Source organism: Nycticebus coucang, chromosome 4, assembly GCF_027406575.1.
Source record: "Nycticebus coucang isolate mNycCou1 chromosome 4, mNycCou1.pri, whole genome shotgun sequence".
Taxonomy (NCBI): Eukaryota; Metazoa; Chordata; class Mammalia; order Primates; family Lorisidae; genus Nycticebus; species Nycticebus coucang.
This window is the reverse complement of record NC_069783.1, coordinates 144,507,325-144,533,522: the sequence shown is the minus strand read 5'-3', so window position 1 is coordinate 144,533,522 and position 26,198 is coordinate 144,507,325. Positions and strand designations below refer to the sequence as shown.

General features: G+C 45.9%; 2 protein-coding genes across 16 annotated transcripts in view; both read right to left on the bottom strand.

Annotated features, from left to right (window-relative positions):
- MYO18B (myosin XVIIIB) overlaps nt 1-16,183 on the bottom strand; it is a 301,196-nt gene extending 285,013 nt beyond the window's left edge. For all 4 annotated transcript variants that reach the window (XM_053588976.1, XM_053588977.1, XM_053588978.1 and 1 more), the window contains exons 1-3: nt 16,032-16,183; nt 3,188-3,293; nt 1,307-1,467 (exon numbers count right to left, since the gene is read on the bottom strand). In XM_053588976.1, coding sequence (XP_053444951.1) covers nt 1,307-1,467; nt 3,188-3,224 — 198 coding nt within the window. In that variant the 5' untranslated portion in view covers nt 3,225-3,293; nt 16,032-16,183. The remainder of the gene's footprint in view (nt 1-1,306; nt 1,468-3,187; nt 3,294-16,031) is intronic.
- Nucleotides 16,184-19,319: 3,136 nt separating this feature from the next.
- The window catches only part of GRK3 (G protein-coupled receptor kinase 3), a 180,581-nt gene continuing 173,702 nt past the window's right edge, over nt 19,320-26,198 (bottom strand). For 9 of the 12 annotated variants that reach the window (XM_053588388.1, XM_053588390.1, XM_053588389.1 and 6 more), the window contains one exon: nt 19,320-25,654. In XM_053588388.1, coding sequence (XP_053444363.1) covers nt 25,493-25,654 — 162 coding nt within the window. In that variant the 3' untranslated portion in view covers nt 19,320-25,492. The remainder of the gene's footprint in view (nt 25,655-26,198) is intronic. The other 3 variants (XR_008379552.1, XR_008379553.1, XR_008379551.1) reach the window with 2 other exon arrangements.

The following is a 26,198-nucleotide window of genomic DNA, read 5'->3' as shown; positions in this document are numbered from 1 at the left end:
CTCTGAGTGTTCTCCATATCTCTTTCCAAAAGGAATGTATTAATTTGCATTCCCACCAGCAGTGCAAAAGTGTTCCCTTTTCTCCACATCCACGCCAACATCTCTGGTCTTGGGATTTTGTGATATAGGCTAGTCTCACTGGAGTTAGATGGTATCTCAAAGTAGTTTTGATTTGCATTTCTCTGATGATTAAAGATGATGAGCATTTTTTCATATGTCTGAAGGCCGCGTGCCTGTCTTCTTCAGAGAAGTTTCTCTTCAAATCCCTTGCCCAGCCTGCGATGGGATCCCTTGTTCTATTCTTGCTAATGTGTTTGAGTTCTCTGTGGATTCTGGTTATTAAACCTTTGTCAGAGACATAACCTGCAAATACCTTCTCCCATTCTGAGGGCTGTTTGCTTGCTTTACTTACTGTGTTCTTGGCTGTGCAGAAGCTTTTTAGTTTGATCAAGTCCCAGTAGTGTATTTTTGAAGCTGCTTCAATTGCCCAGGGGGTCCTCCTCATAAACTACTCGCCCAGACCTATTTCTTCAAGGGTTTCCCTGCACTCTCCTCTAGTATTTTTATAGTTTCATGTCTTAAGTTTAAAACTCAAGAATGGAAGAAAAAGTACCCAATGTACTCAGCTCTACTATGAAACTAATTTAGGGTTTTCACATGAAAACTATAACCCAGTTACAACCTAAGAATAGGGGGAAGGGGGAAAGGGAGGGAAGGGAGGGAGGAAGTGGGTTTAGGGAAGGGGATTGGTGGGATTACACCAGCGGCGCATCTTACAAGGGTATATGTGAAACTTGGTAAATAACGGTCTGTGAAGCTAGTGAATGATGCCCCATGATCATATCAATGTACACGGCTATGATTTCATAAAAAAAAAAAAAGGCATCGGTCTTCCACTTCCATCCAGGTTAATACGAAGGATTAAAGTCTCCATTTTTTTTAATAGCTGAACAGTATTCCATGGTATACATATACCACAGCTTGTTAATCTATTCCTGGGTTGGTGGGCATTTAGGAATGGAGAAGCATGAATCCTATGTACTCAATTTTGATATGAGGACAATTAATGACAATTAGGGGAATGGGGGGGAGCAGAGAGAGGGAAGGAGGGAGGGGGGCGGGGCCTTGGTGCATGCCACACCTTCTGGGGGCAAGACATGATTGCAAGAGGGACTTTACCTAACAAACGCAATCAGTGTAACCTGGCTTATTATACCCTCAATGAATCCCCAACAATAAAAAAAAAGTGAATTCAAAAAAAAAAAGAAAGAAAAGGCATCAGGTCCCTTTCCTGAGAGACACTTACCTCTCGTTCGGGAGAGGCAAGGGCTGCCTCTTTCCTCTGTCTTGCTTCTTTGGCCTCTTTCTCAGTCTCCCGAACCAGTTGCTTAATAAAGCCCCCTGGGATAATAGAGAAAAGGGGAGGGGGCGAGGATGGTGGAGGGCTCTTGTCCTCTTCCCGAATCTGTTTTGCAGAAGCAAAGGGGAGAGTTCAGTGAGTGAACCAGCAGGGGGCAAGTCACCCTTCAAAAAGTTTGTGACGGAGCCTGGTGGGGGGGCAACAAGGCCACACAGGACCAAGCCCGTGCATGCGAGGCCACAGCCAAGCAGGTGCCGGGCAGCACATGAAGATGGGCTCCACGCACAGCAGGGCGGTTCTGCCCGATGGAGTCTCCTCGTGTTGTGAACATGGACCACGAAGGCCACTGGTTCATTTCCTAGCCATGGAACAGACTCGTGTCTGAGGGACCTTCTCTGAAAGGAGCTTCTCCAGTTTCCACAGGGGGCGATTACAGGGAACTATCCCCGTTCTCCAGCCCCAACTCTGCTTGTAGTCATGTAATAGATTAATCACTTAATTAGTGTTAAATGGGGAAGGACTTGAGCCATGATGCATGTGAGGATCCAACCTCAAGACTCCAGCCCACTCATAGCACTGTGGCTTCCTGATGGGCCTTAAACTAGGACCTGGACGGCCAGCCGCTCCCTAACACTGGGTTCTAATACAGGTGGGCCAGATCCTGGCATTTTACCCCCAGAAATGTAGCCAATGCTGGAGCTGGCTCAACTTGGGTTGTAGCTGAGACCCTTTCATTGACTACAAAAACCTTGGAGTCTGAGACTGAGGCCTGACTGTGGCCTGGGTCTACTGGACTGTGTCTTTAACCTGCATCACTGTGACTGCTCATGAGAAATAAGTCACCAGTACTTTATATGGACGAGCTCGGTCCTGGTTTAAAATAACCTCCTTATCAACATAGTCTTTACATGTCTGGTGAGGACTTGCTCTCTGCAGCCCTGCTAACAAAGGGGTAATTGAAAGGAGGCAGGAAAGGCAGAGGGCTGGGATGACACTGGTCCATGCCCGGGAGGGAGACCAGACCCCTGCCCAGGAGCAGAGAAGCAGGGATGTGCACGGCTGGGCTCACGGTCACACCACTCTCCGTCAGTGGGAGAGAGTCATAAGGTGAACACTCTTCAAGTCAACCTCTGCCACACCCAACACTAAACTCAATGCCGCCCCCATCAGGCTGGGAGGGGCAAGGGCAGCAAGGATGTGTCCAGAAAGGAGCTTCCGACCAACCCCACACCTAACACCTCCAACTCATCAAGTCACATGCACAAAGTGGTGTCAGGGGCAGAGGAGTCAGAGGCATCCAAGGATGCGGCAGCCTTCATGGTATCTCATAAGAAAGATGAAGGGGAAGAAAGTAGTAACGTGGGGAAGACCCTGTTTCTAGTCCTCCACGGTAACTTAAAGCAGGGACCACAGAAATCTACCTCCGTGGCACAAAACTGGCAGCTAACAGCCCCACCTTTGCCCCCATGTTCCTTCTCCCATGTGAGCCACAGTGTTTATCAGAGCTGCTATGAGGATCCACATGGGACAGCTGATCCTCCCTCACTTCCCCACTGTCAAGAGACAAACAGGAAAAGGCCAGGCAACTATGGGACGAGTCAAGGGCAAGGTCACTTGTGCCCAGCTGGGTCAGAGAGGCCATGACTAACTGAGCTAGCTGGCTGAGAGAAGTTGGAGGATGGGCTTGGACATGGTAAAAATGGCTGGATGTCAGACTCTCTGCCCAAGGTGGGAACTGGCAAGCTGGAGCACCCAGGCTCTGACTTGTCTTCTGAGGGTGAAGTTGGCCCCTGTAGCTGCAGCCCCAGCCCTGAGCAGCACTTTCCTTCTGCTCCCACAGGGCGAGGCGTGATGAGATGGCCATGCTGAGGCTGTGCCAGGGTCGTGATGATGAGATGAGATGGAGATCCCCACCAGGTAGCACGGGATGAGGCTTTATGGACACACACAGCACAGGGGTGAATGGGAGAGAAGAGAGAGACAGGTTAGCTCATGGTCACAGCCCTCCAGCCTCCACCAGTGCCATAAACCAAGACCATGTGGGGGAGTGGCCAGCTGTAACTACCGTCCTTGACTCCTGCAACGAGTGACAGTGGCTGAAAATCTTTTCCTTCTTGGCCCCATGCTTTAAAATTTTATGAGGGTGTAACATATAACCAGAAACACACATAATAATATGAGTATATCTCAGTGGCTCTTACAAAAAGAGCACCCCTATACATACAGAGGATGCCAAAAAATGTATACACATTTTAAGAAAGGGATAATCTGTATTAAAGTTGTAATCATATGTACCAGTAGCATTTGTTATCTTGTATACTGTATCTTGTATCTCTTATAATTGCAGTAGTCAAACATGACTTGAGTATTACAATAATTTTAATACAGTCTATTTCTTTCTCAAACTGTGTGTATATATTTTTGGCACTTTCTGTATATAACTAGCAACCTGACCAAGATTTTAAAAATTATAATTTTATTTATAAGAAGTTTAAAAACAGACAAATCTAATCTATGGTCCAAGGAGCAATTGGCTTTTGTCTGGGAAGAGGCATGAGGGACTTTCTGGGGCACTAGAAATGTTCTATATCTTGATCTGAGGGGTGATTACACAAGTGTGTCACATGCAAAATTTCACCCAGATGTATAAGAAAGATTGAACATTTTTCTGTATGTAAATCAGATCTCAGTTTAAAAAGTAAACAGAACCGTAGGGCCTCCCTCCTGTGCCTTCTAGTCACTCTTATTTCAAGATTAACCACTGTTCTAAGACCACGGAACAGAGGGGTTTTCTTTTTTGAGGGAGTGGTTTGCCTCACAGTTGGCCCATGCAAATGAGGGGAGGGTGGGAAGCCACAGCTCTCAGCTGGTCCCACACGGAGGGGAAATGATTTGTCATCATGTTGAGAGCTTTAACAAACTTTCCTAATTTTGACCCAGAAAGCCCTTTGCTGGGAAATAAATTTGAGGAAGTAATCCTATACCAGAAAATGTCCATCACTGCGCTGCTTGTAGCATCAGAAAAACAGACACAGTGTCCAATAACTAGAGAATGTCAGGGAAAAAGAGAAGGTACATCCAATGTGAAGTCACACACGACGCGTCCACTGAAAAGGGCGTTTAGGAAACATGCTTTTGAAAGGGCGTTATCATTTGTAGGCTGTTAGGTTCACCCATCATAAGTACCCAATTTGATGATTTTCTAATAAGTTTGCAGAACTGTGTAACTGTCACCACGATCTAACTTTAGAACATCCTCATCAGCCCCCAAATATTCTTCACGCCTATTTGTAGTCACCAGCCATTCCCACCCTCAGTCCCAGGCAGCGTCTAATCTACTTTCTATCTCTACGGATTTGTCTTTTCTGGACGTTTGGTGTAAGTGGAAACATAGTATTTCGTCTTTGGCATCTGGCTCCTTCACTTTGCAGAATGTTTTTGATGTTCCTCATGTTCCCGTGTGTATCAGTACCTGGTCCCCTTTTTGTGACTGAATAACATTCCATTGCATGAATCGGCCTTTTACAAAAAAACCCATGCACACCAGTTGGTAGACATTTGTACTGTTTCCACTTTGGGGTCATTGTGAATAACATTGTTACAGCCACCTTAACCCTTTGTGCGCCTGTATGTTTCTATTTCTCTTGGGTAGATTCTTACCAGTGAAATTGCTAAGGTTGTGTGGTAACTGCAGTTTGATTTTTAAAGAAACTGCAGAACTGCTTTCCAAAGTGGCTACATCATTTTCCATCCTCCCTCAGTGCTGCATGAGGGTTTTGGGGAAGCATCATGCAGTTATCCCTGGGAAGGTGCTTGTCTTAGCTCGTAAGGTGAAGAGGGTTGAGGACAGCATTGCACACAGGAGAACTGCCCCCAAATGAACAAACAAAATGCTTCCCGTAGAAATACACCTAGGTCTCGGTGGAAGTGGTCTTGAGTAGGGGAACAAGGATCTCTCCTCTTCCTTTGACTTTTCTCTCTTCCAGCTCCAGGCTGAACAACGTCCTTCACTGGTACCCCTTCCGGGTGACGCCTGCCACCTTCCAGGACCTGACCATGAGAAGACAGCTGCAGCAGATGCCCATCCTGGAAGCCAGTGAAGTTCAGAGCTACTTGGGCCCTGCCACCCTGCATACCCAGCACCAGCACCCACTATCTCCTGAGCACCTACTGGAACATCTCTTTCCAACTCCGAGTTCAATGATGCCCCATTAGTAACTTAACAGCAGCTGTGGGAGCATTTACACCGCAGAAATTGGCAAAAGCTACGAATCAGGGCTGTCTTTCAGGGAGCTTGCCAGTAAACATTTAGCACCATATCCCTGGCTGAGCCCCCAGCACCCTTCCATGACCTTGCAAGGAGGAAACCTCAAGATCCACAGATCCAAGAAGGGCCATTTCAGCTCCAATGAGATCACGTGCCCAGGAGAGACTCTGGAAATATGTCTAAGTACAAACAGTCAAGTCTTTGCCTTAAGAAAATAATAACCTTCCACACTGTGGTTTCTTCAGCTTGCAAAGGCACAGGAAGCTGGGGCTGGGCATGAAGCCCCATGTCTGGGGAGAAAGGCTGGGGGATGAGAGGGGACAGCCTTTGGAAGTCACAGGAGAGGCCTCTAAGTGACTCACAGGCTCCAGACCTAAGGAGCAAAGCCCAGGTTATGAATAGCCCTGACGTGAGGTGGGTACTCAGCTGCTGCCCTGCCTCCCCTCCAGCCATGCCTGATGATGTCAGTGGCTGCTTCCCAAGAATCACCCTCAGCTTTAAGCTTCCAGGGAGACTCCTGGCCTTTGGTCTGGGATGTCCCCAGCCCTGGGCTGCCAGCCTGCACAGAGGACCTTAGCACAAGGGGGCAAAGAGAGAGACGGAACTCACTCTCCACGTCCTGCACCTCAGAGGCCCTGGGCCAGCCCACTGACCCAGGCCAGAAGCCAGCTCAGCTGGGGAGGTTTTGTCAAACCTTAATTTAAGCAAGTGTTCTTATCACCACATTACCCTCCAAGAAACACACACCTGCCTCATCTCCTGCTGTTTGAAGCCCTTGAAGAGGCCTCAGACATTTCACATTCGAGGTATAAAGTCTCAAATGTCCCCTTAGGGGTGAGAGAGGCTGATCAAATGGAAGGCAACCCCCAAGGGCAGGGACAGCTTGTCCAGTTTTCCACATATCCATACCAGGTCTGAGCAGCCCCGTGGGGCCCTCCAGATGTTCCTCCTTGCCCTGCAATGTCCAATCCAAACGTAGCAGCCAGCCCTCTGGTAACTTCACCTGTCTCCAAATAAAGCCCAAGTCTTTATATCCGCCTATAGAACCCCTCACAGCCCACTGTCCTAACACTGTTCTCCTTCAATTCTCCATAGCAGTTACATCGTCTTCCTGAATACAACCTTCAGGAGACATCCTAACCTCAGGGCCTTTGCACATGCTGTTCCCACTACCTCAAATGCTTTTCCTTCTGGCTCACATCTTCATCTCCCTCAAGTCTTTGCTTCTCAATCAGGCTGCATTTAAATCAGAGCATAACTGTACTCTCAATGACCTATCAAGGGGTAAAACCAACACTTCTTAGTTTTATTTATTCGTCTGACGTTATTTCCAGAAAAGTAGTAATTTTTTTTTTTATATATACAAAGGGGCAAGACTAAAACCAACAGGAAAAAAGTTAGTAAGAAACAGATAAAATACAAAAAGCAAAAATGATAATTAAAAATAGTAAAAATTAAATAAAATAAAATAAATCACTGCATAGTCCTCAATCCTACCCCACTCCTTATTCAGAGGATGGTCCCTGTGAGGACCAAAATTTTCATCCGTTCCATTTGCTTCTGTAGTCCCAGAGCCTAGCACATACTTAGCTCTCAATATATATTTGTAAAATGAGTGAGTGAGTGGGTGACCAGGGGTGTGGCTGAGAAGGGACAGAGCAGCAGGCCTGTGGCAGAGATTTCTGACGTCCCTGTGTGCTGCCTGCATCCACACACAGTGGAGCATCACATCATCATGGCCTAAGTCTACAGGGAACCTGGGAGACTCTCAGCTTTTTTAGCTGTACAACAGGAGTACAGAGATATACTCAGCAGGTGACGTACTCACTGGCAACTGCTATCAATCTGATTTTCATTGTCACTTGACTCCATGGTTCAAACTGGCCTGTAGACCCCAGCCCAGCAGCTGGCACCAGATGACTCACCAACATTTAGGGGAACCAACTACATGCCAAGCTTTGAGATACATCTTTACACTAAAACCTGCCCTTGGCACCCTGTTATTCCTGCTGGACCTAAAATGTAATTATATTGAAGTCCATTGTCACATTTCAGCCCCAAACAGCACTAGGTGGTTGGCATCATGTGGTGGAGCAGACAGAAACTCATAGAGGTTAAGGCATTTGCCTGAGGTCACCCAGCAGGAAGGCCAAGGTGAGAGTGCCACCAGCTGTGTCTGACTCCTCCCAGGCCAGGCATGCTCAGTTCTGCAGCAGTGATGATAAGAAAAGACCAAGCCAGTGGTGCCAGGGCAAAGCTTAGCAGTGCCCTGTGTACTGGTGGCAAGCTGGGGGACCCTAGGAAGCTGGCTCAAGTGGGTACATTCAGAGGGAGGGCTGGGAGCTCAGGGGGTCTGATGTTTACATCTTGTGTCAGTCACGGTGCTGGGTGTGGGGTAGTCAGGATCAGGGAAGTCAAACTGGATCAAGATCACACAGGAGAGGGCGGCGCCTGTGGTTCAGTCGGTAGGGCACCAGCCCCATATACTGAGGGTGGCAGGTTCAAACCTGGCCCTGGCCAAACTGCAACAAAAAAATAGCCGGGCGTTGTGGCGGGCGCCTGTGGTCCCAGCTACTAGGGAGGCTGAGGCAAGAGAATCACCGAAGCCCAGGAATTGGAGGTGGCTGTGAGCAGTGTGATGCCACAGCACTCTACTGAGGGTGACAAAGTGAGATTCTGTCTCTAAAACAAAGAAAAGAGATCACACAGGAGAGAGTGACCCACTCCCTGATATCTCTGCCCTCCCTCCCTTAAAGGATAGGATGCAACAAAATCAGGGATATTGATAACAGTACCACTAGGATGTCTGCATTACTCAAACTGATCCGTTCATTTACTCTTACCAGCAACACTCAGAAGGGGATTCCCTGAGTAACTCCATCTCAGGATACTCAACCAGGAGCTGTCAGGGCTGGTTCTCGGACCTGGATGATCTGACTTCACAGGCTGTGTTTATGGCTACTGAGGCACACTGGTCTCTCAGCATCAATGGCCAATTTGCCTGGCATATGGCAGCCTCCCAATAGAAGTCATATTCCTTTCCTCTTCCTGGCTCTTACTCACATCCGTCACATACCCTGTGCCTGCTGGGACACCTCTTCCATGATGCCATGCCTGGGTGTCCGCCCACGCCTCCTGCCTCCTCCACCCCGACACTCCCTGTTACTTGTCCTCTGCTCTACTGGCCACATGGCTTAGGTCACTGTTTGGTCCTTTATCATTTCGATCTTCCTTTAGAACTTCATCTTTGCCCCAGTTTGGTTTGTGAGTGTCCATGTGTTCTCCCCAGCTAGCCCACAAGGTCACTGGAGGCAGGCAGCACCAGCATGGAGCTGCTGGTCACATCAGTGGCCAGGCACACAGAGAAAAGAGGATGCTCGGAGAATCGAAGACATCCCCTTCAGGTTCATGCTCCACCTCTTCTGTGCTGCCCCATGCCTGCAGATGCTGAGCTGTGCAGGCTCTTCCAACGGGATCCTTGGTTTTACAACCTCCAGTTGGGTTCAGCACATAGGAATCACCCACTGGTAGGAGATCAGAGGGCATCTATGTCTTGGCTGTCTCCCTGCTGAGTGGCCATGGGCTGGCTGCCTCCCTCTACCCAGGGCACCTGAGCACCTGCAGGTGCCCTCTCCACCCTCTCCCACTCTGGCCTCAGCTCCCTCTTCTGACACTTCAGAGGCAGGGGAAGTAATGACTCCTAGGGTTGCTAAGTCCCAGAGGGCTGCACCATCCCTTAGGCAAACAGTTAGAAAATTCTTCCTGTAAAGGGCCAGATAGTCAACCTTGTGGGCATTGAAGGCAGTAGGCTGTCTGTTGCAACTACTCACCTCCGCCGGCACGGCCGAAAAGCAGCTATAGGCAGTGTGTCAATGAATGGGTGTGGCTATTTCAATACAACTTTATTTTTAAAATCAGGCTGAGTGTGGGATTTGGCTTTTACCTTAATGGTTTCACCACATCCACCCCTACTTTGGTAACTAATCCCTTTCCTAAATTCTTCTCAAATGGCTCCTCTAGAGTGAGGTGTCTGTGTCCTGCCAGAGCCCCGACTGTACAGCCACCCCATCCTGGAGAAGGAGAAGAGCTGCCTGGGTGAGGACTGGATGAAGGGATCGAGGTTATAGCTCCAGCCTCCACGTGGCATAATCTCTCCAAGGGCTGCTTTAGGCTGGCATGCTATGTGTCCTGGGGACTGACCACTGCGGATTGCCTCATCCTTCCCCTAGCTATCTTGCTCTCTGCACTCCCCTTGAGCTTGGCCAATGGAAAGCCACATGACCTTCATGCAGGAGGTCCCCACTCTACGCTGATCCCTCATCTTGGGCACTGCTTTCAGCAATGGGTGTGTTTCTCTACCTATAAACAAAGCCCCCATTGCAGTGGTCCCTCTCCATCAAGTCCAGCTACCACTTGGTTCCTGAGTTCTTACCCCTCCATGCCCTTTCCCTATCAAGCCCAAGGCTACTAAGGAATTCCTACCCCTGCTGGTCTCTGAGGGCTTTAGCATGCTTTGTTGGTTCCCTTGAACCCTACACACATCTCTTGGAAGAATTCCTTCATTAAAAAGGCTCCCCTGAATACCAGTTGAGTCTGCCATTTTCTAGTTGGATCTTGACTAATACAGCCAGTGGGGGGGTAGGGTTCAATTCACATACCAATTTTGATAGATGGGAGCCTTTATCTGGGCTCGGTGAAAAAAGAGTGCTTTGATTGATTATTAATGTCTGCCCCTGCCAGGGAATAAGCAATGGTGCATAAGTGCCATCTATTTGCCATCCATAGGCTGGATGGACAAAAGAGACTCCTGGGATTCGTATATCATCCAGCCTAGCTCACTCAGGCCTTGAGTTTTGTGGCCCAAGAGCCAGGCAGATATAGAAACAGACTTTAGCTAGGTGTTGGGGAGTGTACCTGTAATCCCAGCTACTTGGGATGTGGAGGCGGGAGGATCACTGAGCCTAGGAGTTTGAGGTCAGCCCAGAAAACATAACAAGACCTCATCTCTAAAAAAAGTAAAACAGAATAATTTTTTTTTTTAAAGAGAGGGACTTTGCCTAGCATGTAAATCCTCTCCCTTGATCAGGGCAAAGGCATCTCAAAGCCCCCTGTTAACTAAGGATTCAGGCCACACTCATAACAGTATGCATGATCCTAGAAGAAAAGAAAGGGATAAGTGAGAAAAAGGGCAGGGAGGTTGCTGGAGAAAACAAGAGACGTGGAAGAGAGAGTGAGGAAGGAAGAGCAGAGCAGAGGTGGTGATGAGATGGAGGATGGAGGAAAGAGAACAGTAGGGTAGGGCGGCAGCCTGGAACGCCTCCATGGTCAGAGCTGTTGGACGAGGCCCGACCCTCCCCACAAGGGATTTCCCGGGTAGAGAGTCAGTGAGCTTCCTCTTGGTCATGCCCATTGATGGGGAGCTCACTCCTAACCACGAAAGCTATGTTAACTAGTGTGATGAAAATGTGTCAAACGGTCTATGAACCAAGTGTAGGGTGCCCCATGATCATACTAATGTACACAGCTATGATTTAATTAAAAAATAATAAATAATAAATAAATAAAACATATGGGATTGGCTCTAATTGCTTTTCTTCTCTGGAACCACAATTGCAAAAGAGGGCCATAAAACCCACTTCTATCCTGGTATCCATGGACCAGGCAAGGGAACTGACTCTTTCGTGGTCATACAGCTCCCAACAGAGGTGGGACCAGAGTCCTTATCTCTTAGTCCCCAGAGTCTGATACTTTTTTCTCCTATTGAGCTTCAGTACTGCTCTCTGGAACAATAGACAACCAGGTTCACCCCTTTTCCATGTGACACCTATGGAATCTGCCTCCAATTTTCTTATCTGGAGCCTTTAATCATTTCTCTGGAGCCTTCTGTTGGCCAGGGCAAAGACAGTGGGATTCCTGCCCTTCAGAGGGCTGACATCCATCCTGGAAGTCTCAGATCTAAGTTTGGGCCTTGCTATACCTGTTGCTGAACCTCTTGGGACTGCAACTCCCCTGTCTGTCAAATGAAGTTGTGGTCTGTCTTGTCCACTTCTTGGGGTGGTTTGAATACTAGACACTCCCTCCCTAGGCCTGTGAGCCATGACCGATATTATCATAATGTCCTTTGCCGTAGCTGTGTTTCTAGTTGATTCACATGGAGTCTTAGGTGGATTAAAATCTCTAAATGCTTTGCATATCATCAGCCAATAAGCCAGTACCCCATAACCCCCACCTCCATCCCTAAATCATGCAGTGGATATTTCTTAGAGAAATTGGGGAGGAAAACCTCCTCCAGCCCATTGGTTCTCCCTACTCTATAACTGGCCATACTTTCCTGGCCAGCCACCCATGTAGCCTGATAAGATACTGGACCTCACAGATGGACCTCATGCTCATGGACTGGAGCAGGGACGGCTAACATTTCTCTTAGGAGAGATGCAAGCCTGATCTGTAGTTGGGGGCTGCCTGGAGTGTTGTATTGAGAAAGATGCTGAGCTATGCCTGTACTCAATAGGAATGTGTTCTGTGATTGACTAACAATGTCTGCCACTGGCATAGGAATGGTTAGGGATGGTGTCTATGCCAAATATTTGGCATTTCCAGTCTAGCGTTTCCCCTGCCACAGTGAAGCCAGAAGGCAATCAGACCTGTTCTGGGAGGCTTCCTTGAGTGACTTTAGGGTTCAAGTGCTCCATCAAAGGGCCAATTTTCTATCCCCTGCCATGTTGCTACCTAGAGCTGTGCTGTCAAATATGGCAGCCCCTAGAACATGTGGCAAGTTACATTTCAATTAATTACAACTAAATTCAACATTTAGCTTCTCAATTGCATGAGCCACATTTTAAGCACTCAACATCTGCACATGTCTGATGGCTGCCACCTATTTCTATCATCCCAGACAGTTCTGTTGGACAAAACTTGACTGGACCAGTGGTTCTCACCAAGTGCGATTGTGCCCACCAATGGACATTTTTGGTAACATCCTGAAGACATTTTTGATTGTCACAACTGGAAATGAGTTGCTACTGGTATCAAGTGGACCAAAGATGCTGCTAAACATCCTTCAAACCATGTGATAGCTCCATTACAAAGAGTTATCCAGCCCCAAACGTCACTAGTGCCAAGGTTGATGCTGGTCTAGAACCCTGCTGCAGAAGAATTCTGGCAGGTGGGGAGTAATATTAAGGGAAGGACAGGACAACATAGTCTTTGCTTTCAACAATAAATAGATGTAACATAGAAAGAACTGAGAAGATGGGCCACTCACTGCTGTCAGAAAAATAAAAAGAGAAGCAAGTTGCTAAACCTCTCTGATTCTCAATTTCCTCCTCTATACAACTGGGACAACATCATCCTCCCTCGATAGTCAGTGAATTAAAAGAGGTAATGCATGTGAACAGGCTTGTTATCTGTCCCCGTGAAAGAGCGTTGCTCAATCTGTTACCTTAACCAGTGTTGTTTATTAGGTGAAATAGCCTAGTCTCTAGCAGAAAGGCCCTGAGTTCTAGTTTCACTTCACCTGGCATGACCTTGGGTCACGTAAGCCTCCAAATCTCACTTCTTCATCTGTAAAATGGGGCTACTACTCACCCCCAAGCTCACAGGAATATTTATTTAGTGTGAATCAGACATTTAATCCCACTGAGCAACCATCTCTCTCTCAACTCAACAGCCAGTCCAGCTGCCCTCCATGAAACTGAAACTCAAACCCCAGCTGGTTCTCAAGAAACAGCTGAAAATGCACTCAGAGACAAGTTCCCCTGGGACCTTGAACCTTGAAATTCCTACTACCCGAGCAGGAGTACTGGTCATGTGTCTGGTAAACACACTTTGCCAGTTCTTGAGGATCTTGCCTCCATTGCCATTTTTTAAAGTAAATAAACTTTAGGGAGATACTCAGTGAAAAATAAAACAGAAAGGGAAAATTACGAAGCTGGGTCCTTCAGACTGAATGAGGGTGTGTGTGTGAGAGAGAGAGAGAGACAGAGAGAGTGAGAGAAAGAGAGAGAGTCTGCCTTAATTGCCTTAATGTGCAAAGACCTGGTTTGTTTAATAAAACTCTTTTTTGTTGCCCCCATGTAAACTAGAGCCGAGATTTGAGGCTTTGAAGATGACAGTGGAAAAAGTTTTGGAGGCAGGGGCAATAAGGAGATTAGGGTTGTTATTTCTAACGTGGGGAGTTCCCGAGGGTTCCCCAAATGCCAGCCTTGATGGCAGGAGCTGACGAAGCCCAGCCCTGTCACTTCAGAGCTGTGTGTCATTGAGCAAGTTGCTTTCCCTCTCTGTGCCTCAGCTGCACCATCTGTAAACAAAGGCAGTTGGATTTGGCAGCACTCTGGGGCCTTCTACTGGTTTTAAACACACCTTCTCCATTTTTCAAATAATTTGATCTCATTTAGTATAAAGATTAGGTATATGTCATATACCACAGCATTCAATAAACATCTGCTTAAAATGGGCCTTTCAGATAGTTGTTTTTATCTGCCAGGAAGGAGGCAAACTAAGACCCAGCAAAGGGCTCTCTCATTGTGGCCTTGTAGACCCACAGCAGAGTTCCTTTTTTTGGAAGCTTGAGGTGGTTCTCTTCTGCTGTGGGGCCCTCTGTTCTCATCTCCAAATGCCACAGATGGGCCTTATCTTCCCCATGGGGAACACCAGCCAAATGAAACCTTTGCAGTAGTCAGACTCCACTAAAGCTGTGCGTGTTCTCCATGTTTGCGAGATGATTCGCCGAGTTTTGGCAAGGCTAGTGCTGAGCAAGTAAGTAATCTTCTGCGGTTTTGTTAGCTCCAATCAGTGGAAACGCTGTTCTCTAATTTGGGTGGACACCAGAACCACCTGTGATGTTTTAAATCTGCAGCTCTCCAGGCCCCTTCCCCTAAGACTGTCCAATAGGGCTGGGATGAACCCAGGAATCTGCAGTTTATAATGCTCCCCCCCGCCCCCACCCCAAGTAAGTCTGACAGGTAGGAAGTCAGCAAACCACACTTGGAAAAACATCTCCCTGGATGCTGAATCCTGCAAAAGATCTGAGATGGTCTCACCCAAGTGCTTTATGTTTTAGAAGGGAAAACCAAGCTCCCAATGGGGAAGGGACTTGTCCAAGGTCACAGAGGTGGCATAGCCCAACCCAGGCTATTCAAGGTGGCATCAAATATTTGTTGGTTGGTGACATGCAGCCCCTCAAAAGCCAGGAGATGAGGAGATTTTCTCTCCTTCTCCTTTCTCTTTCTCTCTGCACCCACCCCCACCTCCTCTCTTTCTGCTATTATTTTCTAGAACTCATTCATAGCCTAAGACCACATGGGCCCCTCTCTTGTCAGCTACTCCAGTACATACTGGACATGTCACCAGACACAGCAGAATACAGTTTAGGTCGGTAGCAAAGACTGTGCCCAAGTTCACCACCATCCAGCTGGACACTAGAAGCCCTAGTGAGACACTCAGCCTCCATGAACTGGTGCACTGAACAGGGAGAGATCTCCTTGGACAGCCACAAACCGAAACAAACAGCCTAGTTTTCCAGGCCCTTGTGTCCACAGGCAGGCCAAGGCCAGACAGGGCAGCTTGAAGCCAACTGGAAGCCAACTGGAGGCTAATGGGCTTTTCCCTCCCAGACTGCTCTGTGGGAAAGTGGCAGAGAGGTGGCAGCTGTAGCCCTGCAGCTGGCAAGGTCTTCACAACTCCTGGAAAGGAGGTCTGTGTTAAAGGGTAGCCCTCTCCCTACCTGCCACCCAGGCCACTGAGGCCTGCAGATTTTCTTCATTCAGAGAAATGCCTGCTAACGGGTGTGCTGCATAAAGCACCTCTTCTCAGACTGAGTTTGAGTAAGCACTGCCTGAAATGGAAACCTTCAGCCACGAACCACCATTGCCCTTCCCCCAACACTCACACGCGCTTCATTTGAAAGTAAAGAAATATATATTATATATATATTAAAATTAAGGCTTATCTTCAACAGGATTGGAGGCATGCGAAGGGAAGAGTCAGGCTCCCTGGCCTTAAACTGGAAACCAGTTCAGCAAAAATCACTGGTAATTGAGGAAAAACGTGAACCCTTAGGTCCACCAGCTAACATTCCTGAGTGGAGGTTCACTCACGACTTTAAACACACTTTTTAAAAAAATGAGTGGTTGGGTCCAAACAAGGGGAATCCTTAAAAGTGTCCGCATGCCCCAGCATTCTGTTTAAAATCCTTCCTCTGAAATACCCTTGTTTTAGAAGTGAGGAAGCCCAGGCAACCCACAAAGGGATGAGGCCTCAGAAATTCTCAATACCAGAAAGCCCTAAAATAGACCAAAGACCACAGGCCTGCTGCCACTGCGGCCCCCAAAAACACATTCCACAAAATTAAAACTTGCCTACCAGCCTGCAAGGTGCCCATTGCAAACCCCAGCCCGATAGTACCTTCTCCACAATAGGCCACAGGTCACAGGAGCTACTACTGCAGAAGTGGTATCCCCAGGCGGCAGTGAAAGGACCCCACCAAGCCGGGGAAGCAGGGGTGAAGGAGAAATGTCAGGAGCCCCGTCCACACACACACACACACACACATCCCTTCCCTGCCTGCTCCTCCCTGCCCGTCTCCCCCCACCCTCCTCCTGAGCCAATGTGATAACAGCAGCTGAGTCGACAAGTCATTTCTAAAATTAGCCTGTGAGCTCCAGGTCTGGCCAGGAGACAGCCTGGGGTGGCCATTGACCATGCAGCGGAGAGCATGGACATATTTGGTGGCGCTGAGCAGGGAGGGGACAGTTCTGGACGCAAGCACATTCTCACTTGTCATCCCTGTCCCAGGGCGGGCCACACACCCATCTTGCCACTTCTGCCCATGCAGAAAGCCAGAGGTTGCAGGAATTGGTCAAGGAAGAGAGCTGGCTGGCTTGTATTTCAGCAGGACTCCAGAATAAAGTTACTGGAACAACAGCCTGGCCTCCTGGTGAACAATCACCCCGTGTGAGTGGGGCTGCCAGGTAGGTAGCAGCAGTCATGGGCCAGGGACCAAGCTGATGGCTTTCATGAACTCATTTAATATTCCTGCAACCCTAGGAACTATGTTTTTTTCCCACCTCCATTTTACAGATGAGAAAACTGAGACTCACAAGAGTTCACCCACTTTCCCAAGGCAGAGTGGAGAGATAGGATTCAAACCCAGGCCATGCTGGCCCCAGAGAGAACAGATAGCTATAAAAAGTGCTTTACTCCCTGAAAGGAGAAAAGCAGGGACTTCAGTAGATTAGGTAAATAGCGCAGTTCTGCACAACTAGTCAGGGGTAAAGTCAGGGCACAAATCCAGGTCTTTCTGATTCCAAAGACTACATCATGGGAGTGTGACAGGTTGCTTCTTTAAGAATCTCAACTGTGACTACATGTGGTCCTTCTTTCCCAGGACTAACAGGGCACTATTTCCCTAAAATATACATTTCCTTCTGGGCCTGGAGAATTAGCATTCAGTAGGAAGTTCCCTTCGTCCATACTGAGGGAAGAAGCCTACTTTGAAAGTGGCAGTCTGTGCAATAAAGGTGAGATTGAGGAGGGAGCCCCGGGGGCCCCAGCAGAAAGTGGCGTGGGACGTTTGCACCAGGCAGAGAAGTTGGAGCCAAGAGGTCCCAGTGAGCTGTTTTTTCCATATTGTGCTAGACTATTGGACACTGAAACATAAGCCCACTTCGTTTCTTGGGGCTGATCTGTCCCTGCATCTTTCCATGGCCGTTGGACCTAAATGGTGGTGTTGAAGTAAAGAAATAACTCTGGGCCCAGGGCTGATGACATCTATAAGCTGCGGGCTACAGTGATGACTTTGTTGACTTGAAGTGTCCATCCATCCCAAAGGAGTCAACAAGGCATGTCTCTGTTTTATTTGCCTGGTTATCTGTTGTGGGTGGATTTTTGCTACCCTAGACAATCAACTGTCACTCTGATCACTGAGTTTGATTTAGGGCAGCCCTAATAGGCAAGATTTTGTCACCCATATGGGCATTTATCTCCAAGCCTCCTTGCTGCATTCCCTAGGCAGGATGAAAGCCCAAGGAACAAAAGCCGTTTTTACCCAGGCATCCAGAGAAGTGACCACTTTGGGCTCATCTGATCCAATTAGCATGGTGTCACACAGGGAGTAGATCATGACACCATTATTGGGTATCCAAACAGTCCAGTGGCTGTAGGTCCTTTGGGGCAAAGACTAGGGGAATCCTTATTCGACACACTTGCCATGGGATTACCTGTCCCCCCATCTGGCCTCTCCTTCAGTCAATGAGTTCTGGCTCTGTGCAATGGCCAAGGGATCGTGACATTTTATAGGAACACTCAACTTCAGTCTCCTGATTATCTTTAATTTTTTTGACGGTACAAACCAAGTGGACCTTTGTTGGGGTGCCCCTTGGAAGAGCACCCCATTATATTCTCCCCCTTTCCTGCAAGTCCCTTCCCCCTGGCCACACACCAGGATGATTAAATCCATCTGGCTTCCCATGGTGGCGTACTGTCTCTTAGCATTGGGGGTCTTCTCATCCCCATTGCTATCAGAGGGCCCTGTGGGTGTACAGTCCCCCCTTTATCTTTGGTTTCACTATCTGAGGTTTCAGTTACCTGAGGTCAACCACTGTCCAAGGATAGGTGAGCCCAGTACCTAGGATGTTTTGAGAGACAATATTCATGAACTTTTATTACAATATAGGCATATTGTCATAATTGTTTTACTCTATTATTAGTTATTATTATTAATCTTGTGCTATGCCTAATTTATAAATAAAACTTTATCATAGTTATGTATACATACGATTTAGTGCTGCCACTTTAGGCATCCACTGGGGGTTTTGGAGAAGAGGGTCCTGCAGTACGTGTGTGTGTGTGTGTGAGCTCAAGGATAAGAAATACCGTATTTTGCCATTTGTGATGTGCACGTTTTGTCCAAAGTTTTGAGGGGGAAAATGCCCATTATGGGTAGTACTATTTGTTACTGGTCCCATAAAATTTCTTGTCCCTTGTATCTATTCATGCGTTTTGTAATTATCATTACATGAAATTTCTTGTACCATGTTAAAAATAAATGCTAAAATTCCTTTACAATAAAAAAGTACCTAAATACATAAAAAAAATTTAAATTAAAAAATTACAACACAAGTTTTTTTCTCTGAAAGTCTGGGCCCCGAATGAGGGTGTGCATTACCCACAGGCAAAATATGGCGCTCAGCTTGCCCCTGATGTGTGGATCCACACAAAGACAGCTGTCCCCAGGCAGCTGCGGCTTGGGGACCACCACCTCCGTGGATTTCTGGTTTAAAGTGACATGCACGGGGGAGGGGAGGGTGTCTCTCAGCACATCCTGGTGGAAGCAGGGACAGCCAGTGAGGCGTCTTTTTCCCAGGGGTGGGCTGGACAGCGTGGCAGAGCTTCCCTCAATGTCTGAGTTTTCCAGACTCTTCCCCTGGTACGTGCCACACAGGTAGGCACAAGCAGCTAGTCTCTAAACCCCTGGAACTGTAAACTGGTTGTGCTCCAACAATCCAAGAAATCAGCAGAAAGGCTCTTGGAAGTCCCCTTCTTCTTTATGAAACCAGCCTCTGTGCAGATTTCCCCCGGAGTCAGGGTTCTCTCTGGTGAGGCACCTCCTGGTATCTTAACAGCTGATGAGTAAATGCAGCGTCTAATGGGGTGGGGGAAGAGCGAACACCACACTGAAGCAGATCATCTTTGTACAGATGCTTTTTATTGAGATTTATATAAGCAATTTTACCAACTGTAAAGATGGTGACACTGACTGCCGAGGGAGTGACCTTAGACGTGGAGCGGTACCTCACGTGGGATACTATTCAAATGTGTGCTAGTAAGCCTTCCTGGCACAATAAATACAAAAAGAGATAAAAACGAATTGACATTTTTTTCTTGGTACAATATCTAGATTTACAACATGTAGTTTACTAGCTTCACTTTGTATAGCAATGCACAATAGAAAATGGATTTATTTCTTTAGCATTGGGGGTCTTATTTATTTCTTTATACTTTGCCAAAAATATAGTAAATGTGTTACCACACTGATGAAAACAGGCAGAGGACAGTGGCAGCAGGTGGGGAGGGACCCTGTCACAGAGACTGGCCTCCATCCTGTCTCACCTCTTTACATCATGGTCATTTCGGGAGGGCATGTGCCTTTACGACCCCATTTTCCAAACTGTTTTGAAATAGAGAAGGGGGGAAAGCCGCATTCAAATATGCAGCTCCTGAAAGCAGTGCCTTTAAGCACAACTTGCCGTTGATAAAGAAGAGTGAGGACGGCCCTTCTGCTTAGTAAATGGACAAATCAGGTGCATCATCAAATCTGGAGGCAACGGGAAGACCATCTGCGGGGATCTGGCAGAATGAAAGTAAGAAACATTGTTCTGGGTTGTACCTCAGATCCTAAGGGATTGCTGTCTAGAAGAGATGGCCACCTGCTCAGCTCATCAGGGGCCCTTGACAACACCGAGGTCTTCTAAACAAATCTACATCATGAGAGAATTACACTGCGGTGTCTTAAAGGAATTCTTTCGTGGTATAGCCAGTCCACAGTAAAGCATCTGGGGTACTTGTCAACATGCAAGAGGCCTTTGAAGAGGTAGATGAAAGCAGTATTTCAGAGCAAGTTTGCTGTCAGATGTCACAAGCGCCCGCATGCGCCTCTCAGCACAGAGCAGAAGACAAGCATTGCTGAGGACAGGGCCCGGCAGTGAGGAGGTGACCTGGCCCCACGCTGCTATATGCATCATTTAGATTTTACTGTATGAAGAACACAAAGGACGGTCATTTCTTTAAATAACAAACTATACAAATAAAAAGGAGCAGAAATGATATGGAATGTTTTTGATGACAACAAACTTACAGATTCAATAAATAATATAAAATGCCTTTGGGCTAAAATAGAATTCTTTTGTTTTCTATATATACGTCGTTCAGCAATCTTTAGGTTGCCCAGAAAAAGCCAAATCTATTATAATTAGTTGAAACATAGAAAAATACAATTTAACAAAACTAAAAAAAAGCCATTGTTTCACTTATAAGCTACATATAATACATACATCATAGAATATTATCTACTAAGAAACAAATGTCAACTTCTGTGTAATACGAATACACAATTGCAAATATTTCTCCATTCCCTACCCTTATATAGACATATTTTAGGACAAAATTAAAAATAGAAGCATAGTTGCCTATTTTCAGAAAAGATGTTGAGATTGTTAGATATTACAGCGCTAATTCCAATATGAATTATTTAACTCTACAATGAAGGATACTCCCTGCCATGTTTTAATTGAAATGCATAAAATATTACCCATTTTCTATAGTTTTTGTTTGTTTCTAATACAGGCAATTTACAATGTGGGGCCCGGCACTTATCAGCCAAGGCTGATCACCCCTGTCATTCCACCGTGAAACAACAGCTTTCTTTCTCTTTGAGGATCAAGGCGTATCATTTTAGAGTTCAACTTTCATTCATTCCATGGTAAAAAATTGTAACATGTGGTCCTCATTTAAAAAAAAATTCATATTAACATGAATTTAAGTACTTCATTAAAGCCTCTCCAATGAGAGGGGAAGGGAAAATTGGATCTTAAGGGAAAGATTTTCTTTTCCTTTTTTTGAAAAACTTAAGCTGTTAAAGCTCACCGTATAGACATGGACACGACACGAACAGCAAGGGTCCGATTGTTATCCTGGCGGGGGACTTACTAGAACTGCAGTGGTTTCATAACAATGTCCCCAACTGGACAATGCATTCCTAGTGACCTAGGGACCACTCCACCTGCTGGGGCTGCAACGCAGACTGACAAGGTGTTTCAGAGCTGGCTGGTGCTGACTGAGCTCTGGGCCCCTGTGCCTTCACTGGCAGGTGGCAGAGGACAGGCAGCAGAAATCTCACTTTGTCAGCAAGTCCTGATAGACAGCAAGTAGACTCTTAATATGTTCAGTAGCTCCATATTCAAAAATAAAATGATGAGCTTTTATAGTAATTATTACTGTAATTACAAGGAAGAAGACAAAACAACAAAAAATTCTCTATTCTAGAGAAAAAAAATCCCACCAACTTTAACTCAGTGATTTCCTCAGTGCTTTATGACGGTATAAAGGGAATGGTTTTGACCAAATTCACTCCTTCCTTCACCCCATGTTTTCCATGACTTTGACGTTTCTGTCATACTCATCACCTGTCACAGACTCTAGCTCCCCACCTGGTACCAACACCCCCTCATGCACAGGGCTACATCAATCTCTGCAAGACACAGACAAGTTTCTCTGAACATAACTGAGAAAAAAAAAAATCACATGTGATTGAATCACACAAAGTAAGTTTTATCTTGCACCAACGCATTTTTACAGGCATTTTTATAGACTTACATCATGTAAAAAAGGTCAAACTTTGAGAATTTTGTTTTCTTCTTGAAATGTCAAAATTCTGAAACATTTATTTTGAAAAATTAATTCTGTTGAAAAGTTAAATGTATTTAATTATCCCAACTACAAAATCTGAGTGAAATTTTAAAAATTCATCAGAAAATAAATGTGATCTTTTCAATCTAGGTAAATCCCACTGTCATTTGGTAAAAAGCACTTTTTTAATGACCATTGAGGCCTTAAAACAATTATCTCTAATATCTGCATGACATATTTCAAACTGTAAATCAAGCTGAATCTTGTTAACAAATGGGCATTCATTATTTGCTTTTATTGAGCAAAATGCTTCCTTTGCTCAAGTGTTCCTTGCTGGACATTAGGCCCTTTTAAAAATATATCTATAATTTGAAATTGCAATGTCAGTGAATTGACCAATCAGAGCCATGCATGAGTACTTTGCATTAATGGTGAAACAATAAATTGATTTCTAGGAATTTTGCTAACAAATCCCACTTAAACACAGCAAAAAAGGAAAATCAGTGAGCCCTGTTGACATGAAGGGAAAAATGCACCAAAGAGAATAGGTTAAAATGAATAAATGTAGATTCACAAAGTTTGTAATCTATTCCATAATACGTTATATAGCAGCTTAAAATACTGTTATTTTTAGGCTTTGCTTTGCCAATTCCTTTGAATCATAAAATTGAGACTTCTTATAACATAATTTTGCAAAAAGTATCAGCCTCAGTTATTTTCCTTGACGGTGTTAAAATACCCCAACCATATAAATCTAAAATAATGAGAAAATGTGGTCTGAACTATGTTGTTGTTAGTGGTCCAAATGTAACCTAGGAAAGCATCTAGGAATTATGTAACCTCTGAAAATTTTTTATAACAGCCAAGTACACTGAAATTTCTAACCCAGCTGACTTCTCCTTTGAACACACAGCCCGCAGGTACAACCAGAGCAGGTTTCTGTCTCCATCCTGGTGTCCCAGCAGACTGGCCTCTTGAGGACCATCAAACCAGACCCCAATGTGAGGGGGTCACTGCCCTTAGAAGCAGCTCCTCCTAACCTCCCAAAGTACTTTGAAGTTAATGTTCTCTAGATACACTTCTGAGCCTCGTCATTATAAATCAAAGGTGAGTTAAAAAGGTATAAAAGTTCACTTGGAGTAAGTGTGAGGCAAAAGGGCTTTTGAGACATTTTCTGATTCATATTTCTTTTCTAAAAGAGAGATGACCCTTATGTTCATCTCAAGAGAAAACGTAACTATGTTGGAAAGAGATGAAAATCTCTAAGAATGCTTTTGCTAGCTAATGCCCCAGGTGCCAGATGTGAGATGTTGAGCTCAGAACCTAAAGGAGTCACCGAGCCATCTTAGTAGGAGATGAGGCAAAGAGCTTCCTCACCTGCGAACACTGAGCACCTGCCCACAGGGAACTACAACCACCAGCCCAGCCATAATTAACCAGGGCTGGGAAGATACTCTTTAAAGACAATGGCGTTTATGTTTCCAGTCGTGGTTCTCTCTCTCTCTCTTTTTTTTTTTTTGAGAAAAGGTCTCACTCTGTCACCCAGGCTAGAGTGTAGTGGCATCATCACAGCTCAAACTCCTGGGCTCAAGCCACCTTCCTGCCTCAGCCTACTCAGGAGTTGGGACTACAGGCCCATACTACCATGCCCATCTAAGTTTTCTATTTGTTGTAGAGATGGGGTCTTGCTATCCTCGTGCCTGGGCCCCTCAAAGTGCTAGGATTTCAGGCAAGAGCCACTGCTCCTGGCCTTTTTCCCTCTTTTAAAAACAGAATTTGAATACTCTTCTTCTCTTTTAAATAAGGGAATGCATATAAATAGTATATCCCACCTCCTGCACTGGAAATTACAGATAGAACATGTATGTTAATTTAAATTCCAATTAGTAGTTAATAAGGATAACAAACCTCAAAATTTCTTTTCCAAAGTCACTCCTGTGAAATGGTAGACATTTTCAGTAAATGATCTTCCAAACTCTCAAAATATAATTTCATTAAAAAGTACTTTCCCAATGAACATAGCACACATATATTAAAAACAAAGATTTGGAACCAGTAAAAAATATCAAGGACAGGATACAGATAATTATGAGGTCAAGTTATTTATATCGTTAGTAGTTAATTTACGGACATACAACAAAAGCATACCAGACATAGGACAAATATGTGGACTTTTAAAATGATGATTTTTGTAGTCTGATGACATGGGGGACTTCACTGGGTCTCATAAGCTGGCACGTATCTGGGGCGTCGACAGGGCATGAAGATATGTGCAAAACAAACGTTGGGGAGGAGGCCGCTAGGATCAGGCAAAAACGCCTTGACACGCAAGGATCTCAAGTGTCTGTCCCACAGCAACCCAGTGCAAAGTGTCCCGTTCATTAATGACAAGTCAGAAAGCCAATCTACACCCTTCGCCCGTTTTGATACATTCATTCTTCAGCATTCTTTTACAACAAAATTCATTTTAAACTCTTTGTAGTTTAACAATGTTAAACAGACCTTCTTTTGCACATCCATTACTGATGTGTTTCCTGTGGTCAGGCAGAAGGAACCAGCATGGCTGTCACCCAATTGCATGCTATTGAGACCGAGACAGACTCACCCGCGAACGTCCCTGTGCACCAGGCACAGGGAGGCGTTGTTTGTCTATTTGAGCACACTGAACTTGAAGATTTTTGAAAACTGCTACTCTCCTCCAAATCTACAACTCCACTGTGTCTCTTCAGCATCATGGTAAACATTTCCAAGGATCAGCACATGGATGCCTTCAATGCCTGGTCATGCGCCCACTTTTGAGAATATCCCCCCATCACCCACCAGCTCTGAGCGCCCCGGGGCAGAGAGGTCAGAGGCTGCGCACTGTGTATGGTGGTGGGGCAGGGCCTGAGTGCAACCTCCTCAGAAAACATTTTCAACTCTTAACCCAGGACAACCAGAAGTCAGTCGTAAAGTGCACAGAAGAAACACACTGTTGCTCTCCCATCCCCCAGCAGTACGGTGCAAAGACAGCAAACCAGAAGTGGCTGTTTATAGATAAAATATGGCAATGCTCAGGGCAATCTAGTACCCGACTCTGAAGATTGTTACATTCCGTCCTGGAAAGTTTAAGATGTGTTTGATATCAGTCATAAAAATGTAAGTGGTAAATAGGAATCATTTCAAGTTCTAGGTTCATAGATACCAAAATAAGTATGTAACAAAGAAAAAAACTTTCATTTCTTCAGTAGTTTCAGATCTGAGCAATAATCAGACAGAGGAGCAAGGCTGACCCAAAGTCAGAGAATGGTCCGGGCTCCTATTAGGAGCATCTCAGAGTCCTGGGTCTTCTCTGCCATGGAAGGGCCCCAGCAGTCAGTAAGTCAGATGTTTGAATCCCCACACTTTTCTAAAAGGCTCTGTTCAAAGGGCTGAAGATCCCTGATGTGGATCCCTCAGGGAAACTTCCCTGCCCCTGGGTGCTAGAGGCCATTGCTGTTTCTGTGACAGAGGGGTGGCTTTGAGAACTCCACTATGTTGGATCGAGGCTTGTTGAGGAACTTTGGAGCACGACGCAATAACCGCTGGGCCTCCATGAAGGTTTCAGTCAACTCTTTCTTCCACTGCACAAACTCCGGGTCACTCTGAATAGAAACAAAAGTATAGAAGTTGAGACAGGTCCTCCCACTTGACCAGCAGCTGTGGATGTTGCTAGTAATTGCCAATAACCTTGGAACCCCCTCGGGGGGCATACCGTGTGTGTGTGTGCGCGCGCGCGCGCGCGCGCGTGCCAGCAGTGTTACCACCCGGTGGGCCAGGCTGACACCTTCTCCAGAATCTCTTGCAGGGAGAAGGAAAAGGCCACATTAAAGCCCTTTAGATGTCTCCTATATGACCTGCTGTGAGAACCGCTGCCTTTAATTTGTCTAGAGATTACCTCTGATTTCTAAAACAACTTAAGTCTACAAAATAATACATAGGGAGTAGTTCTAATAAATAAAAAAAGGCCTTTGCTTGTGTAATATAGTAATAAAGTTATTAAAAATGTGTTTATATTTACTACTTTTTTTTTCAGGTCTTTTTTTTTTTTTTTTGGCCAGGGCTGGGTTTGAACCCACCACCCCCAGTATATGGGGCCAGGGCCCTACTCCTTTGAGCCCCAGGCACCACCCTATATTCCTATATTTA